We start from the raw sequence: 19,839 nt of genomic DNA on the forward strand, positions 1-19,839 counted from the left end.
GGGCAGTACGCACTAACCTCTGTAGTGCCTTGTGGTCGGAGGCCGAGCAGTTACATTACCAAGGCAGTGATGCAACCAGTCAGGATGCTCTCGATGGTGCAGCTGTAGAACCTTTTGAGGATCTGAGGACCCATGCCAAATCTTTTCATTCTCCTGAGGGGGAATAGGTTTTGTCGTGTCCTCTTTACGACTGTCTTGGTGTGCTTGAACCATATTAGTTTGTTGGTGATGTGGACACCAGGGAACTTGAAGCTCTCAACCTGCTCCACTACAGTCCCATCGATGAGAATGGGGGCGTGCTCGGTCCTCCTTTTCCTGTAGTCCACAATCATCTCCTTTGTCTTGATCAAGTTGAGGGAGAGGTTATTGTCCTGGCATCACAAAGCCAGGTCTCTGACCTCCTCCCAATAGGCTGTCTCATCGTTGTCGGGGATCAGGCCTACCACTGTTGTGGCATCTGCAAACTTAATGATGGTGTTGGGAGTCGTGGCTGGCCGTGCAGTCATGCGTGAACAGGGAGTACAGGAGGGGACTGAGCACGCACCTCTGAGGGGCCCCAGTGTTGAGGATCAGAGTGGCGGATGTGTTGTTACCTACCCTTACCACCTGGGGGCATCCCGTCAGGAAGTCAGGATCCAGTAGCAGAGGGAGGTGTTTCGTCCCAGGGTCCTTAGCTAAGTGATGAGCTTTTGAGGGCACTATGGTGTTGAACGCTGAGCTGTAGTCAATGAATAGCATTCTCACATAGGTGTTCCTTTTGTCCAGGTGGGAAAGGGCAGTGTGGAGTGCAATAGAGATTGCATCATCTGTGGATCTGTTAGGGCGGTATGCAAATTGGACTGGGTCTAGGGTTTCTGGGATAATTGTGTGGATGTGAGCCAGGACCAGTCTTTCAAAGCACTTCATGGGTACAGACGTGAGGGTCGGTAGTCATTTAGGCAGGTTACCTTAGTGTTCTTGAGTACAGGGACTATGGTGGTCTGCTTGAAACACGTTGGTATTACAGAATCAGACAGGGAGAGGTTTAAAATGTCAGTGAAGACAATTGCCAGATGGTCAGCGCATGCTCGGAGTACACGTCCTGGCAATCCGTCTGGCCCTGCGTCTTTCTGAATGTTAACCTGTTTAAAGGTCTTGCTCACATCGGCTGTGGAGAGCGTGATCACACAGCCGTCCGGAACAGCTGATGCTCTCATGCATATTTCAGTGTTACTTGCCTCGAAGCGAGCATAGAAGTAATTTAGCTCGTCTGGTAGGCTCGTGTCACTGGGCAGCTCTTGGCTGTGCTTCCCTTTATAGTCTGTAATAGTTTGCAAGCCCTGCCACATCCGACAAGCTTTGGAGCTGGTGTAGTACGATTCAATCTTATTCCTGTATTGACGCTTTGCCTGTTTGATGGGCATAGCGGGATTTCTTAGCAGCGTCCACGTTAGAGTCTCGCTCCTTGAAAGCGGCATCTCTACCCTTTAGCTCAGTGCGGATGTTGCCTGTAATCCATGGCTTCTGGTTGGGGTATGTACGTACAGTCACTGTGGGGGATGACGTCATCGATGCACTTGTTGATGAAGCCAGAGACTGATGTGGTGTACTCCTCAATGCCATCGGAAGAATCCCGGAACATATTCCAGTCTGTGCAAGCAAAACAGTCATGTAGCTTAGCATCGGCTTCATCTGACCACTTTTTTATTGACCGAGTCACTGGTGCATCCTGCTTAAATTTTTGCTTGTAAGCAGGAATCAGGAGGATAGAATTATGGTCAGATTTGTCAAATGGAGGGCGAGGGAGAGCTTTGTACGCGTCTCCGTGTGTGGAGTAAAGTGGTCTAGAGTTTCTTTCCCTCTGGTTGCACATTTAACATGCTGGTGGAAATTTGGTAAAACGAATTTAAGTTTCCCTGCAATAAAGTCCCCGGACACTAGGAGCGCCGCCTCTGGATGAGCGTTATCCTGTTTGCTTATGGCGGTATACAGCTCATTGAGTGCGGTTTTAGTGCCAGCCTCTGACTGTGGTGGTATGTAAACAGCTATGAAAAATACAGATGAAAACTCTCGCTAGATAGTGTGGTCTACAGCTTATCATGAGATACTCTACCTCAGGCAAGCAAAACCTTGAGACTTCCTTAGATATCGTGCACCAGCTGTTGTTTACAAATATACATAGACCGTCACCCCTTGTCTTACCAGAGGCTGCTGTTCCATCCTACCAATACAGTGTAAAACCCGCCAGCTGTACGTTATGTCGTCGATCAGCCACAACTCGGTGAAACATAAGATATTACAGTTTTTAATGTCCTGTTGGTAGTTTAATCTTGCTAGTAGGTCATTGATTTTATTTTCCAATGATTGCATGTTTGCCAATAGAACGGATGGCAATGGGGGTTTACACGCTCGCCTACGAATTTTCAGAAGGTTAGCCCGACCTCCGGCCCCTTTTTCTCCGTCTTCTCTTGACGCAAATGAAGGGGATTTGGGCCTGTTCCCAGGAAAGCAGTATATCCTTCATGTTGGACTCGTCGGACTCATTAAAGGAAAAAGCTTCTACCAGCTCGTGGTGAGTAATCACTGTTCTGATGTCCAGAAGTTATTTTCGGTCATAAGAGAGGGTAACAGCAACATTATGTACAAAATAAGCTACAAACAATGCAAAAAAACGAACAAAATAATTGGTTAGGAGCAAGTAAAACGTCAGCCATCCTCTCCGGCGCCGTTCTACATGACAATGACTAGCAGTTGTTGTAGTGGTGTTGGAGGTCCGGTGGGAACAGTTTGACTGGCCCAATAAAGAGCTGTGTTGGTGCTAGTTAAGCCCTGTCCAAGACCACTAGCTGGGATAGGAAGCTGATCACTGTATTACTCTCTCCGCATGGAATGATGCTAGTCAGCTAGATATGAAGCAATATGTCTAGCCTTGTCTAAAGTAGGAATTGACTAAAACCCACTAGGGTCCACACACTAGTGCAGAGGTGTTAAACTCATTCCATGGAGGGCCTAGTATCCGATAGTTTTAGTTTTTTCCTTTTATTAAGAACCTAGACAATCAGGTGAGTGGAGTTCCTTACCAATTAGTGACCTTAATTCATCAATCAAGTACAAGGGAAGAGCAAAAACCAGCAGAAATTCGGCCCTTCGTGGAATGAGTTTGACGCATGTGCACTCGTGTATAGTGCAGGAGTATTCAAATCCTACCCTGGAGGTCCGGAGCCTGCTGGTTTTCTGTTCTACCTGATAATACATTGCACCCATCTGTTGTCCCAGGTCTAAACCAGTCCCTGATTAGAGGGGAACAATGAAAAAACAGTGGAACTGGCTTCGAGGTCTAGATTTGAATTTGAGGGGTATGGAGTAGAGGTCGACCGATTATGGTATTTCAACGCCGATACCGATTATTGGCGGGCCAAAAAAAAGCCGTTACCGATTAATCGGCTACCGATTTTTTTGCTTATTTGTAATCATGACAATTACAACAATACTGAATGAACACTTATTTTTATTAATATAATACATCAATAAATCAATTTGGTTTAAATAATGCAAAAACAAAGTGTTGGAGAAGAAAGTAAAAGTGCAATATGTGCCATGTAAGAAAGCTAACGTTTAAGTTCCTTGCTCAGAACATGAGAACATATGAAAGCTGGTGGTTCCTTTTAACATGAGTCTTCAGTATTCCCAGGTAAGAAGTTTTAGGTTGTAGTTATTATAGGAATTATAGGACTATTTCTCTCTATACCATTTGTATTTCATATACCTTTGACTATTGGATGTTCTTATAGGCACTTTAGTATTGCCAGTGTAACAGTATAGCTTCCGTCCCTCTCCTCGCTCCTACCTGGGCTTGAACCAGGAACACATCGACAACAGCCACCCTCGAATCAGCATTACCCAGGCAGAGCAAGGGGAACAACTACTCCAAGTCTCAGAGCGAGTGACGTTTGAAACGCTATTAGCGCGCACCCCGCTAACTAGCTAGCCATTTCACATCGGTTACACCAGCCTAATCTCGGCTTGAAGTCATAAACAGCACAATGCTTGAAGCATTGCGGAGAGTTGCTGGCAAAATGCACGAAAATGCTGTTTGAATGAATGCTTACGAGCCTGCTGATGCCTACCATCGCTCAGTCAGACTGCTCTATCAAATCCTAGACTTAATTATAACATAATAACACACAGAAATACGAGCCTTATGTCATTAATATGGACGAATCTGGAAACTATCATCTCGAAAACAAAAGGTTTATTCTTTCAGTGAAATACGGAACTGTTCTGTATTTTATCTAACGGGTTGCATCCATAAGTCTAAATATTCCTGTTACATTGCACAATCTTCAATGTTATGTCATAATTACGTAAAATACTGGCAAATTAGTTCGCAACGAGCCAGGCGGCCCAAACTGTTGCATATACCCTGACTCTGCGTGCAATGAACGCAAGAGAAGTGACACAATTTCACCTGGTTAATATTGCCTTCTAACCTGGATTTCTTTTAGCTAAATATGCAGGTTTAAAAATATATACTTCTGTGTATTGATTTTAAGAAAGGCATTGATGTTTATGGTTAGGTTCAGTCGTGCAATGATTGTGCTTTTTTCGCAAATACGCTTTTGTTAAATCATCCCCCGTTTGGCAAAGTCAGCTGTCTTTGTTAGGAAGAAATAGACTTCACACAGTTCGCAACGAGCCAGGCGGCCCAAACTGCTGCATATACCCTGACTCTGTTGCAAGAGAAGTGACACAATTTTCCTAGTTAAAAGAAATTCATGTTAGCAGGCAATATTAACTAAATATGCAGATAAAAAAATATATACTTGTGTATTGATTTTAAGAAAGGCATTGATGTTTATGGTTAGGTACACGTTGGAGCAACGACAGTCCTTTTTCGCGAATGCGCACCGCATCGATTATATGCAACGCAGGACACGCTAGATAAACTAGTAATATCATCAACCATGTGTAGTTAACTAGTGATTATGATTGATTGTTTTTTATAAGATAAGTTTAATGCTAGCTAGCAACTTACCTTGGCTTCTTACTGCATTCGCGTAACAGGCAGGCTCCTCGTGGAGTGCAATGTAAGGCAGGTGGTTAGAGCGTTGGACTAGTTAAACGTAAGGTTGCAAGATTGAATCCCCGAGCTGACAAGGTAAAAATCTGTAGTTCTGCCCCTGAACAAGGCAGTTAACCCACCGTTCCTAGGCTGTCATTGAAAATAAGAATCTGTTCTTAACTGACTTGCGTAGTTAAATAAAGGTGTAAAAGAAAAAAAAAACGGCCAAATCGGTGTCCAAAAATACCGATGTCCGATTGTTATGAAAACTTGAAAGCGGCCCTAATTAATCGGCCATTCCGATGGCAAAACTCGTCCCTCAACCAATCTATCTTCGAGGACATGAACTCATCTAAAAAAAAATCTAGATTTTGCTTCTATAGCACGCTCCCCGTAGTTATGACGCACTGGCTACTATAGCAAAAAATGCTCCAGCTAGCAGCCTAATGCAAACTTGTTTGAATGGCCATATGGTAGCTAGTTTGCCATCTTGCCATCTTGTTGATGAAGTTGTAAGGTACCAACGTTATGGGGCTGTTGGTTCTCAGAAATCAGCATGTATCTGATATCTGGCACTGTGCCTCGCTACTTTGTAACATTTGGCCAACACAATAACATGGCAGACAACAGTCAGCTGTACTGTAGAACTTGGACCACTAATCACGGCAGAACAGATATCATAAACTAATTTGTGCATTATCTACAACTTCAGCTAGCAAGAGGGAGTATTCATCATTGACTGTAAACTGGCATTGTTAGAGTCTGCATTTCATTTCATTTGGATTGATTTGAAACTGGTTCTGCCAGCAAGCAGAAACTAATGCGTTAGCTAGCTAATTTCTGTGTACATTTTCACATTTCATAAATACTGACACTACAAAACACCTTAGCTAGATGTAGAATTACGTAGTTAAGACTTGCTCGCAAAAAAAAACCCGTCAATATTAGCTACAGCTTTATAGTTTTGGGCAAGATTAACTCTGACCCTTTAGAGGATGAAAGGGGAATTCAGTGGACGATGTCACCTTGGTAACGTTTCGAATAGGACATATTGTAGCTGGACTTCTTTTTAGCTATCCCATGAGTGTTTGCGAGTTATCAGACAGATCTGACGTGAGACAATGCAAGTTATACATGACTAAATGGTCACTTCTTTAAAGTAATAGTAGCAAGTCATTGTTTGGTGGACACAGCATATGGGTTACATTACCAGAAAACCACATTAGTGTAGAGCAAGTGAAACAATGACAAAAATACACCATGTAGAGGTCAGAGGAAAAACCTGAAGTCAATTACATGAATCATTAATATCATCTAATGTTGTCATTCATTACTGTATCGCCATTATACAGACAGAGAGAGAGAGATTCCCTCTATATCTAAATTATATTGAAATCAGCAAAGTAGGTCCTTCATTTGAACAGGGACCAAATCCTCAATGGAGGTAAGATGGATGAAATTATAGAATTATTAAATATGGAGGAGGAGGAGGAGGAGGAGGAGGAAAAGGTGATTAAGGGTAGAGGAAAATAGAAATGAGCAGAATTCCCTGTCGCCCTTCACTGATTTGATTAAAAAAAGGGGACACTGGTTTAGTGCGCATGTGTGTACCTTGTTCTCTAGCGTGTCCAGGTTTTGTCGGAGGTGTGTGTTGTCGTGTGTTAGCTGGTGTGTGTGTTGTTCCTTCATACTGAGGGTTCTCTTTAGTGAGTCCTGAGTGGCCTTCAGAGCAGACAGGTCCTGCTTCATGTGTCTCAGCATCTCCCCACGCTCATTCACCTACACACACACACACACACACACACACACACACACACACACACACACACACACACACACACACACACACACACACACACACACACACACACACACACACACACACACACACACACACACACACGACAGAGAGGTTAGCTAGCTGCACACTCAGACCAACAGAGACTACAGTAGTAGACCAGACAGAGGTTGCACTCCTGACCTGTGTGTGTGTGTGTGTTCATTGTCTGTCTAGCCTCCTCCTCCCATAGCTAATCTAACACAGAGCTCATGCAACACTGTAATTAATTTGACTTGGCTAGCAGCATCCAGCAGCAGACAGACTGCAGCTCCCAGTTACAGACTGACAGAGAAAGTTTCATTATCACTGTGACTGATCACTGAGCACCAGCCAAAACATACAGGAAATGGTGTTTGTGATGAAGTGTGTGCGGATGCACACACACACCTCTTCCACAGATTTATTCTCAGCCAGTGTGAGTCTCCCCAGTTCTCTGCTCATCTCCTCCAGTAGTGTAGTCTGAGTCTGGACCTCTGTCTTAGCAGCAACACAACTCTCCTCAGCCTCCTTCAGAGAGTTCTTTAGTGTAAAGATCTGGAAGACACAACACCGATCATGAAAATACATTCTATTTACATATTCTAACATTTCTATTGAGATATGAGAGTGCAAAATAACAAAAACTAAGATCAGATCTGTTGTTTTCTTGAAGATATGATGAACGTTGACATGCATTGGCCATAGTACTATAGCGATGACAGTAAAGTCGTGTTGTAACATGCCTTGTTAGTAGCATTCTCCAGCTGACTGTCTCTGTCCTGTAGCTGCATCCTCAGAGACTGGAGAATATCCTCTGTACTCCTCAACTAGAGGGAGAGAGAGAGTTAGAGGGTAAACACACAGATGCACACACATCAGTGTGTGCGTTTGTGTGTGTGCGTGCGTGCGCACCAAGGTTGGGATCAATATCATTTAAATTCAGAAAGTAAACAAAATTCCAATTCCACATTTTCCTCATTGAAAACCATTGAGGAGAACTGGAATTTCAGTGTACTTCTGGAATTGAAATGGTATTGATCCCAACCCTGGTGCGCACGCACGCACGCACGCACGCACGCACGCACGCACGCACGCACGCACGCACGCACGCACACCGCCTGTGTGAGTATTTCCTGTTGGTTGTGTGAGGTGAGTGAGTGAGCCACCAGTCTGGCTGTCAGTCTGCCATTGTCCTCTACACTGCCCTGGTAGTGATGCTGTAACTCCTTCAGCTGCTCCTCCCCCCCCACACACACACACACACACACACACACACACACACACACACACACACACACACACACGCACGCACGCCCACGCACGCACGCACGCACGCACGCACGCGCGCACACACACACACACACACACAATAAAAACATATCCTTAGTTACAAATACTTACTTACTAGGAATAAACATGTGGAATTGCTAACAAAACCCTATTCTCTATCCAGAAAGAGCTGAATTTGCCTAGGTTTGAACCTGCTTTCGACTGACCACATTCACAATACTTACTTACTTCCGTCAAGGTCTTTATAACTATCAGAAGAAAACTGGAACCTTTTTAGCTTTAACTCTGATTCTGTTACATCACTCATCCATATCAATACTGCCTTTGATGATACGGCCAAAGTCATTTTCCTCATCTTAAATCCAGCACATCCAAATTATTAAAACTTCACATTTCCCAATCTCAGGTCTCAATTCTCTAAAGGCATAGGCAGGAAGTTGGGAACTCCCAAAAGAATATGAGATTTGTGAATTTGTTCAAACGAAGGTGCTTAAATGTGAACGATCATATTATCTAGCCTCTATGGAGAGAGAGACCAATCTGAGGAGGACTAGAATGGACTCATTACTTCTGCAATCAAAGTGGGTTCCCACCTCCCCTTTCCTCTCTTCCTCCCTCTCCTTTTCTTTCACTGTCCTACGTTCTCTCTATCAAAGTGGAGGAGGAGGAGGAGAGCAGCTTGCGCAAATCCTTGATTGGCTGAAGTCTATCCTGTATTTAGGATTAAAATGAATAGGTAGAGAACAATGTGTGGGTTAGAAAGAAAGAGAGAGAGGGGGAGAGAGGGACAAAGAGACAGAGAGAGATAGACAGAAAGAGAGGGGGTGACCAATATAATTGAATTAAGAAGGTTTGAAGCCAGAACATTTCTATAAGCAGTTAGAAGTATGAGGCGAGAACAAGCAGAGATATAATTACCATCTAATAAAAAAGAGATTAGAAACTCACTGAGTACGGTTATGTCTACCCACGGGACAACCTTCATGTAACCTTTCTCAGTTCAGAAGTGTGACACACTGTATACGGCTGTTCTTATTCAGACTGCCAGGCACAACACGCAGTGCGTAGGCGCACACCATCAGATAATAAAGAAACAGTTGAGATGGGAAGCTGCTGCTACAGACAATTCATTAAGTCATTTGTCTAATGAGCTCTTTAGAGCTGCTTTTGGCAGCAGATAGGAATTCATTAACATGGCTAATTGAATTAAACAGGTGCTGATTTCACAGCTGCTTTGCGTTCGCGAACACATGCTGTTGAGACGGAACTACAGGTGGTGTGTGAGGGAGAGAGCGTATGAGGGGTGGAGCGGGTGAGTGCTTGTCTTTGATGGTCTCTCTCAATGGAACCTTGGCACTCAACCAAAAACCAAATGATATGCAGATCAAGTGGTGTGTGTGCGCTCCTGCTTCTCGCTGAGTGTGTGTGTGTGTGTGTGTATATATATGTGCTTGAGCTTCAATGGAGCCTGCATGCCCTTGAGATAAACACATGGCATATTAGTAAACACTAAATATGACCTATTGTCTATGGCATGGTCTATGGAGATGAGATGGCATAGGAGTATTGTTGTGTTGAATATACATTAGAGACACTTACAGCTGGCTGAACCACATTGGAATCAATTCCATTTCAGTCAGTTCAGGAGACTTGAGGAGATAGAAAATAAGGTGCACTTTTCAAAGAGTACTTTTCAACCTCTGAATTACCTGAATTGAATCGACTCCAAGCCTCCCAAAATTCTCTCTCGTCTTTCTCTCTCTCACCTGATCCCTGGCGGAGGTGTGTTTCTCCCTCACATTTTTCAGGTCTTCGGTTATCTGTTTCATTCGTTCTTCCTTCTCCTCCAGTCTCCTCCCATACTCATCACTCAGTTCGGTCCTCACCTCCACCATTTTGGCCTCCGCCTGAAACACAGTCGTACTCACACTCAGTATTACAGGCACCCACACTCAGTCACTGTCACACAGTAGGGTCTAAATTACTGCCGCCATTTTATTTTGACAATTCAAATACGCTGTCACACAGTGAAAGAGAAATACTAAGCTTACAAAAACTTGATGATTTTGACAACTATTACAACGATGATCTAACTATGTAGCAGAGAAAGGAGAAATTAGACATTAGATATGGAACCTTGATATGAAACTAATCACACATCTTCAGTTTCTTGGCAATTTCTCGCATGGAATAGCCTTCATTTCTCATAACAAGAATAGACTGACGAGTTTCAGAAGAAAGGTCTTTGTTTCTGGCCATTTTGAGCCTGTAATCGAACCCACAAATGCTGATGCTCCAGATACTCAACTAGTCTAAAGGCCAGTTTAATTGCTTCTTTAATCAGGACAACAGTTTTCAGCTGTGCTAACATAATTGCAAAAGGGTTTTCTAATGATCAATTAGCCTTTTAAAATGATAAACTTGGATTATCTAACACAACGTGCCATTGGAACACAGGAGTGATGGTTGCTGATAATGGGCCTCTGTACGCCTATGTAGATATTCCATAAATTATTATTTTTTTAAATCAGCCGTTTCCAGCTACAATAGTCATTTACAACATTAACAATGTCTACACTGTATTTCTGATCAATTTGATGTTATTTTAATAGACAAAAAATGTGCTTTTCTTTCAAAAACAAGGACCTTTCTAAGTGACCCCAAAATGTTGAACGGTAGTGCATGTATCTATGTATGTACAGTTGTCTCTACACTTCCATTAATTTGTATGGATTACCTTCAGACTAGTCCCGTGACACTTATGGGGGTCGTAGAGCAAAACAGAGAACACCGTCGTGTTCATGAGAGTCTCCCCTTTTCATAGAGTTTGTAGCCAAACTGTTCGGATGCTACAAACGTTTTCGTGAGAAGACCGATTTTTCGGGATGTCTCCTGGTCTGACAAACACCGCTGTAGCTCGGCTACCATCCACCGCAGATGCGGAATGCCGACATAGGCGGATGGAGATGCAGTCCATGCAAAACTGATATCGCTAGATAAAACTGACCAAACATACAACAACACACAGATTCATTTCACCCTCTCACCCTCCCGTCCGTCCTACTTTTCAAGCCCTCGGCTAAGGGTGAATATCAAATCAGTTCCTTTTTTAATTTCTCAATAGCGAAGTGTAATTTGTTATTATGAGACAGTATATACATATACCCGAATACAGATTGTGTGTGTGTGTGTGTGTGTGGTGTCAGACACAGGGGCTGACGAATGACTTCACTCCAGATTGCTTTACATCACAAATCATTGTCACATTATAATACCCCTATACCCCTAATGCAAATACACGTGTGCGTGCGTGTGTGGTGCATGTGTGTGTGTGTATGGTGTGCATGTGTTTGAGTGTGTGTGTGTGAGTTTGTGCGTGTGGTATCCCTGTATCGCTGGAGAGCTCATTGCTCTCAGAAATCAAAGTTAAATGGGTCATCTATCATCAGAATATACTGTATGTCTGGAACACTTGTCTCCGTCTCACTCTGTGTGGGTGTGTGTGTGCGCGGTGTGTGGTTGTGTGTGTGTGTGCCTGGTTGTGATTAATGTGCTGCATTGGGCTGTTCAGCTATGCATGTTGGTGAGTTTATCGTTTGATGCTGGCTCCAATTAAACTCCTCTAAAGTGACTGATGGCTTTAAGACTCTGTCCATCAATAAAGGCCATCCAAGCCTCTGCACCAGGATATGTCATTCTCACACTAACTAATGTCCTCTTGACTCGCCGGCACCGTGTGTGTGTGTTTCAACTCCACCATCTTATAGAAGACCACAATATATCTTGCCCAGTTGTCCTATCCCCAGACCCAGTAATCTGATATATCATAGATATTAATTATCATGTAACTCTAATGACAGACTCTGATATTGTTATTATGCCTGCATCAGCCAAAATACACACACAGACAAGAGAAAACGGCATATGTGTCTTACAGGAGGGGGGATTGAGTTGTGTTTGAGAATAGGCTGTTGGCAGGATTTGCAAGAAGGGATTTTCATTTGTAGAGGGGAGGAGGAAGGGAAAAAGGGTGAGGAGAGGAATACGGAGATGGTGGGGGGTGGAGAGGACATTGAATGATGACACTCGGTGTGTGTGTGTGTGTGTGTGTGTGTGTGTGTGTGTGGGGGGGGGGGTATATAATAGGGTATCTATATGGGGTTTAACATTTGATGGCTACGGCACATGGCTCAGGCCTATCTTACACTCAACTGAATACCACACGCCTGGGAATCTCACTCTGTGTGTGTGTGTGTGTGTGTGTGTGTGTGTGTGTGTGTGTGTGTGTGTGTGTGTGTGTGTGTGTGTGTGTGTGTGTGTGTGTGTGTGTGTGTGTGTGTGTGTATGTGTGTGTGTGTGTGTGTGTGTGTGTGTGTGGATATAGGGTAGTAATATAAAATAGACAGTATAGCTCAGAAGACTCCAGAGAAGACATGTCTCTTAGGAGAAACACCCATCTCCCCCTCGGTCTCACCCCTACCTCTCAGCCCTCTACCACCTCACCATTAAACCTACTACCCCTCACCCTCTCTCCCTCACCCTCCACCTGCCCCTCTCTGTCCTATGCTGTGTAGTCCAATGGTATTAGCTGTGTGTTGATATTTAGATGGATGAGTGGAGAGTAAGGAAGAGAAAAGCCCACACCCCACACACCCACACCACACACCACACACACACACACACACACACACACACACACACACACACACACACACACACACACACACACACACACACACACACACACACACACACACACACACTCTTACAGCCCCTCAGCGCTCTCCTGTCCTCACAAGCATGGTTTCCCCCTCTAATTGCTGCCATTCGTCAGGGTGTGTGTGTGTGTGTGTGTGTGTGTGTGTGTGTGTGTGTGTGTGTGTGTGTGTGGTGTGTGTGTGTGTGTGTGTGTGTGTGTGTGTGTGTGTGTGAGTGATATAGGGCTGCCACAGCACCACCTGATGTCCCCTGTCAGTACTACAGTGTTTGCTACTACCTCAGTCACACCTCACCACCTACAGCAATCTACCATTCTACTGTCTCACTGCAAGGTTGCCTCCAGGCACGCACACACACCTCTCATTTAACACACACACACACACCTCTCATTTAACACACACACACACACACACACACACCTCTCATGTAACACACACACACACCTCTCATTTAACACACACACACCTCTCATTTAACACACACACACACCTCTCATTTAACACACACATACACACACACACACCTTTCATTTAACACACACACACCTCTCATTTAACACACACACACCTCTCATTTAACACACACACACCTCTCATTTAACACATACACACACCTCTCATTTAACACACACACACACACCACACACACACACCTCTCATTTACACACACACACACACACACACACACACACACACACGTCTCATTTAACACACACACACCTCTCATTTAACACACACACACACCTCTCATTTAACACACACACACACACACACCTCTCATTTAACACACACACACCTCTCATTTAACACACACACACACACCTCTCATTTAACCCACACACACACACACACACACACCTCTCATTTAACACACACACACCTCTCATTTAACACACACACACACACACACACACACACCTCATTTAACACACACACCTTTCATTTAACACACACACACACCTCTCATTTAACACACACACACACCTCTCATTTAACACACACACACACCTCTCATTTAACACACACACACACACCTCTCATTTAACACACACACACACACCTTTCATTTAACACACACACACCTCTCATTTAACACACACACACCTCTCATTTAACACATACACACACCTCTCATTTAACACACACACACACACACCTCTCATTTAACACACACACACCTCTCATTTAACACACACACACACACACACACCTCTCATTTAACACACACACACCTCTCATTTAACACACACACACCTCTCATTAACACACACACACACACCTCTCATTTAACACACACACACACCTCTCATTTACACACACACACACACACACACACACACCTCTCATTTAACACACACACACACACCTCTCATTTAACACACACACACACACACACCTCTCATTTAACACACACACCTTTCATTTAACACACACACACACACACACCTCTCATTTAACACACACACACCTCTCATTTAACACACACACACACACACACCTCTCATTTAACACACACACACCTCTCATTTAACACACACCTCTAATTAAACACACCTCTCATTTAACACACACCTCTCATTTAACACACACACACCTCTCATTTAACACACACACACACACAACTCTCATTTAACACACACCTCTCATGTAACACAAACCTCTCATTTAACACACACACACCTCTCATTTAACACACACACACACAAACACATTTAACACACACACACACACACACACACACACCTCTCATTTAACACACAAACACACAAACACATTTAACACACACACACCTCTCATTTAACACACATACACACACAGCTCTCATTTACACACGCACACAGCTCTCATTTAACACACACACACACACAGCTCTCATTTAACACACACACACCTCTCATTTAATACACACACAGCTCTCATTTAACACACACACAGCTGTCATTTAACACACACACACACACACACACACACACACACACACACACACACACACACACACACACACACACACACACACAGCTCTCATTTAACACACACACACACACCTCTCATTTAACACACACTCAGCTCTCATTTAACACACACACACACACACAGCTCTCATTTAACACACACACCTCCCATTTACACACACACACACACACACACACACACACACAGCTCTCATTTAACACACACACACACAGCTCTAATTTAACACACACACAGCTCTCATTTAACACACACAAACACACCTCTCCTTTAACACACACACAGCTCTCATTTAACACACACACACACCACACACACACACACACACACACACACACACACACACACACACACACACACACACACACACACACACACACACACACACACACAGCTCTCATTTAACACACACACACACACACCTCTCATTTAACACACACACAGCTCTCATTTAACAAACACCCACACACCTCTCATTGAACACACACACACACACCTCTCATTTACACACACACACACACACACACACACACACACACACACACACACCTCTCCTTTAACACACACACAGCTCTCATTTAACACACACCACACACATATCTCCTTTAACACACACACAGCTCTCATTTAACACACACACACACACACACACACACACACACACACACACACACACACACACACACACACACACACACACACACACACACACCTCTCATTTAACACACACACAGCTCTCATTTAACAAACACCCACACACCTCTCATTTAACACACACACACACACACACACCTCTCATTTAACACATACACACATACCTCTCATTTAACACACACACACACACCTCTCATTTAACACACACACACACGCACACCTCTCATTTAACACACACACACTTCTCATTTAACACACACACACATACACAGCTCTAATTTAACACACACACACACACCTCTCATTTAACACACACACACACACACACCTACCTCTCATTTAACACACACACCTCTCATTTAACACACACACACATACCTCATTTAACACACACACACACACACACAGGAACACAATGAACACAGCGTATTGTATATTATCTAGTATTATTGTTATCATATGAGGGACATTATCATTGTTAACGGTCATTAACCACCAGATCAATCTAAATGAAAAACACACACACACACACACACACACACACACACACACACACACACACACACACACACACACACACACACACACACACACACACACACACACACACAGGCAGACAGACAGAAACTAAAGACAAACTCACACAGTGCTTCAATACACTGCAACCTCATACAACACTGATACATATTTCCATACTGGATTAAAACCAATTCAGATATTTTAATCTCTCTCTCTGTCCATCTCTCTGTATCTCTAGCTCAGTGAATAGTCGAAGCAAACTGTATTTGAATGGTTAAACAACAAGAGTTAATGTTGTCTATTATTCTTTCAATCACAATCACATTAGAATGTGGTGATTAGTTACACTGCCTGGCTTCTATGTTCCTATAAGAAGCCTTTAAGTATTTTGTAATGTAGTAATTTATAGATTTTTTTATTCATATTCTACATCATTGTCTGTCAGTTTTACGTCCAGTGCCAGACAATCTACAATTTAATATGTAATCTTGTGTTGATTATAAATGAGTGTTTCCCTCACAACCAATCAACTACAGCAATCTACACCTAACACAGACACCTTATCAATCAGAGGATCACACACACTCACACACACACACACGCACACGCACACGTACGCAACCATCAGTCAGCTTCATCAAACTAACTCATCTATCTTACGGTCTGTCTGTGGAGCCAGGGAGGAACAGTTGTCCAACCTTAGCATTCGTCAGAATTACAGTCTGATATTAACAACACACAGAAATATTCATCTTGGAGGTAAATACTAACCGGCTTAAAAAAGAAAATGAGATTATTTTACAGGAATATCCTCACAGAGGACCTCAGGGGTAATGAGGAGAACAGGAGACTGTTTACATCTCTCCCCCTCTCTCTCTCTCTATAAGTCTCTCTCTCCTCTACACTCCCTCACACTTTTCTCAGGTGAGATTTGAAAAGGTATGATTAATTTGTATGTACGTTCACATTTACATGTTTGTGCACGCACGCATGTGTGTGCGAGAGAGTAAAAAGGTAGGATTGCCTAGGATCCCCGTCTCACTCCCTCTCTCTCTCTGTCCTATTCATATTTCACCTTCAATTTAATTTTTTCATCAGTCAGGGAGCTGCCTGCCGCAGTGATTCAATTATGCTTTGTGATTGGCCCGCTGGCATCCTGAAGGGTCACGGAAAGGTTAAATAATTCAGTGGCACAAACATGATTATGGCTCTGTAGCGTCTGATCAGAACCGCTGCTTATCACAGAACACCGGACCTGCCTGGCTGGTTGTGTGCCTAGAGGTTCTGAGTTGGAGGGGTTTACATGTTCACTGTTCAAAACAAATGTTTACATGTTGTGGTAGTTAATATTGAACTCGTAGGCACACACAGCCGAGGACCCAAATTACAGCTACTCAATGACGCTGAGGCTGGCAGACATGAAATCCTTCTTATACACGGAGCGAATAGGCAATGTAATGACATCAACTCTCAATGTCCCCAATACTACCTAGAGACAGGAGCTATATAATAAGTCTGATTAATATCCAGCTATGTTTCTTGATACTACGGAGATACTGAATAGGTTGCAATACAAACATGTAGACTCTGCCCTCCCTGCACACCAACAACATGAAGCATCTATACATATCCTCACTGGGGCCGAGCTCCCTGCCATCCAGCACCTCTGTATCAGGTGGTGTGAAAGGAAGGCCTGGAAAATCGATAAAAAAAGACTCCAGTCACCCAAGCCATAGACGGTTCTCTCTGCTACCGCACGGCCATAGGTACAGGGTTTCTGAACAGCTTATATCCCCAAGCCATAAGATAACAAAATGGCTACACAGACTATCAGAGTTGACCCTTGTAATTTATTTCTATTTTTGCGCTGTCTGTATGCACATTCACAGGGCCCTAAACCCTCACACGGACACACACACAAATTCACTCCATCATCTGCTCACACACACATAACATGCACATAGAGTACCAGTCAAAACTACTCACTACAAGGTTTTTTGTTATTTTTACTATTTTCTATTCTATTGTAGAATAATAGTGAAGACATCAAAACTATGAAATAACACATATGGAATCATGTAGTAACCAAAAAAGTGTATATTTGACATTCTTCAAAGTAGCCACCCTTTGCCTTGATGACAGGTTTTCACACTCTTGGCATTCTCTCAACCAGCTTCATGAGATAGCCACCTGGAATGTATTTCAATCAACATGCGTGCCTTGTTAAAAGTTCATTTGTGGAATTTCTTTTCTTCTTAACAAGGTTGGGGTGGTATACAGAAGATAGCCCTATTTGGTAAAATACCATATTATGGCAAGAACAACTCAAATAAGCAAAGAGAAATGACAGTCCATCATTACTTTAAGACATGACGGTCAGTCAATGCAGAACATTTCAAGCACTTTGAAAGTTTCTTCAAGTACAGTCGCAAAAATCATCAAGCGCTATGATGAAACTGGCTCTCATTATGACTGCCACAGGAAAGGAAGACCCAGAGTTACCTCTGTTGCAGATGATAAGTTCATTAGAGTTACCAGCATCCGAAATTGCAGCCCAAATGAATGCTTCACAGAGTTCAAGTAACAGACCCATCTCAACATCAACTGTTCAGAGGAGACTGCGTGAATCAAGCATTCATGGTCAAATTGCTGCAAAGAAACCACTACTAAAGGACACCAATAATAAGAGACTTGCTTGGGCCAAGAAACACGAGCAATGGACATTAGACCGGTGGGAATCTGTCCTTTGGTCTGATGAGTCCAACCGCTGTGTCTTTGTGAGACGCAGAGTAGGTGAACGGATGATCTCTGCATGTGTGGTTCCCACCGTGAAGCACGGAGGAGGAGGTATGATGGTGTGGGGGTGCTTTGCTGGTGACAATGTCAGTGATTTATTTAGAATTCAAGGCACACTTAACCAGCATGGCTAACACAGAATTCTGCAGCAAACAACACCATCCCATCTGGCTTGCGCTTAGTGGGACTACCACTTGTTTTTCAACAGGTTCAACAACCTCCAGCCTGTGTAAGGGCTATTTGACCAAGAAGGACAGTGACAGAGTGCTGCATCAGATGACCTGGCCCCACAATCACCCAACCTCAGCCCAATTGAGATGGTTTGGGATGAGTTTGACTGCAGAGTAAAGGAAAAGCAGCCAACAAGTGCTCAGCATATTTGGGAACTCCTTCAAGACTGTTGGAAAAAGCATTCCAGGTGAAGCTGGTTGGGAGAATGCCAAGAGTGTGCAAAGCTGTCATCAAGGCAAAGGGTGGCTACTTTGAAGAATCTCAAAAATAATTGGATTTGTTTAACACTTTTTTGGTTACTATGTGTTATTGCATAGTTTTGATGTCTTCACTATTATTCTACAATGTAGAAAATAGTAAAGATAAATACAAACCCTTGAAAGTGTAGGTGTGTCCAAACTTTTGACTGGTACTGTATATTTATACTGACTCTACCTACACACACAAACCCACTCACATACAGTTGTAGTCAGACGTTTACATACACCTTAGCCAAATACATTTAAACTCAGTTTGTCCCAATTCCTGACATTTAATTCTAGTAAAAATTCCCTGTCTTAGGTCAGTTACCCCTTCATTTTAAGAATGTGAAATGTCAGAATAACCGTACAGAGAATTATTTATTTAAGCTTTTATTTCTTTCATCACATTCCCAGTGGATCAGAAGTTTACATACACTCAATTAGTATTTGGTAGCATTGCCTTTAAATTGTAACTTGGGTCAAACGTTTCGGGTAGCCGTCCACAAGCTTCCCACAATAAGTTTAGTGAATTTTGGCCCATTTCTCCTGACAGAGCTG

The 19,839-nt window shown here is 43.2% G+C and overlaps 1 protein-coding gene across 1 annotated transcript in view; it reads right to left on the reverse strand.

Moving 5' to 3' along the window:
* LOC106578416 (uncharacterized) overlaps positions 1-19,839 on the reverse strand; it is a 138,768-nt gene that overhangs the window by 71,971 nt on the left and 46,958 nt on the right. Inside the window, exons 10-13 of the mRNA XM_045702053.2 lie at positions 9,917-10,057; positions 7,604-7,687; positions 7,269-7,415; positions 6,653-6,820 (exon numbers count right to left, since the gene is read on the reverse strand). Coding sequence (XP_045558009.2) covers positions 6,653-6,820; positions 7,269-7,415; positions 7,604-7,687; positions 9,917-10,057 — 540 coding nt within the window. The remainder of the gene's footprint in view (positions 1-6,652; positions 6,821-7,268; positions 7,416-7,603; positions 7,688-9,916; positions 10,058-19,839) is intronic.

The sequence above is a fragment of the Salmo salar genome, chromosome 19, assembly GCF_965601325.2.
Source record: "Salmo salar chromosome 19, fSalSal1, whole genome shotgun sequence".
NCBI lineage: Eukaryota > Metazoa > Chordata > Actinopteri > Salmoniformes > Salmonidae > Salmo > Salmo salar.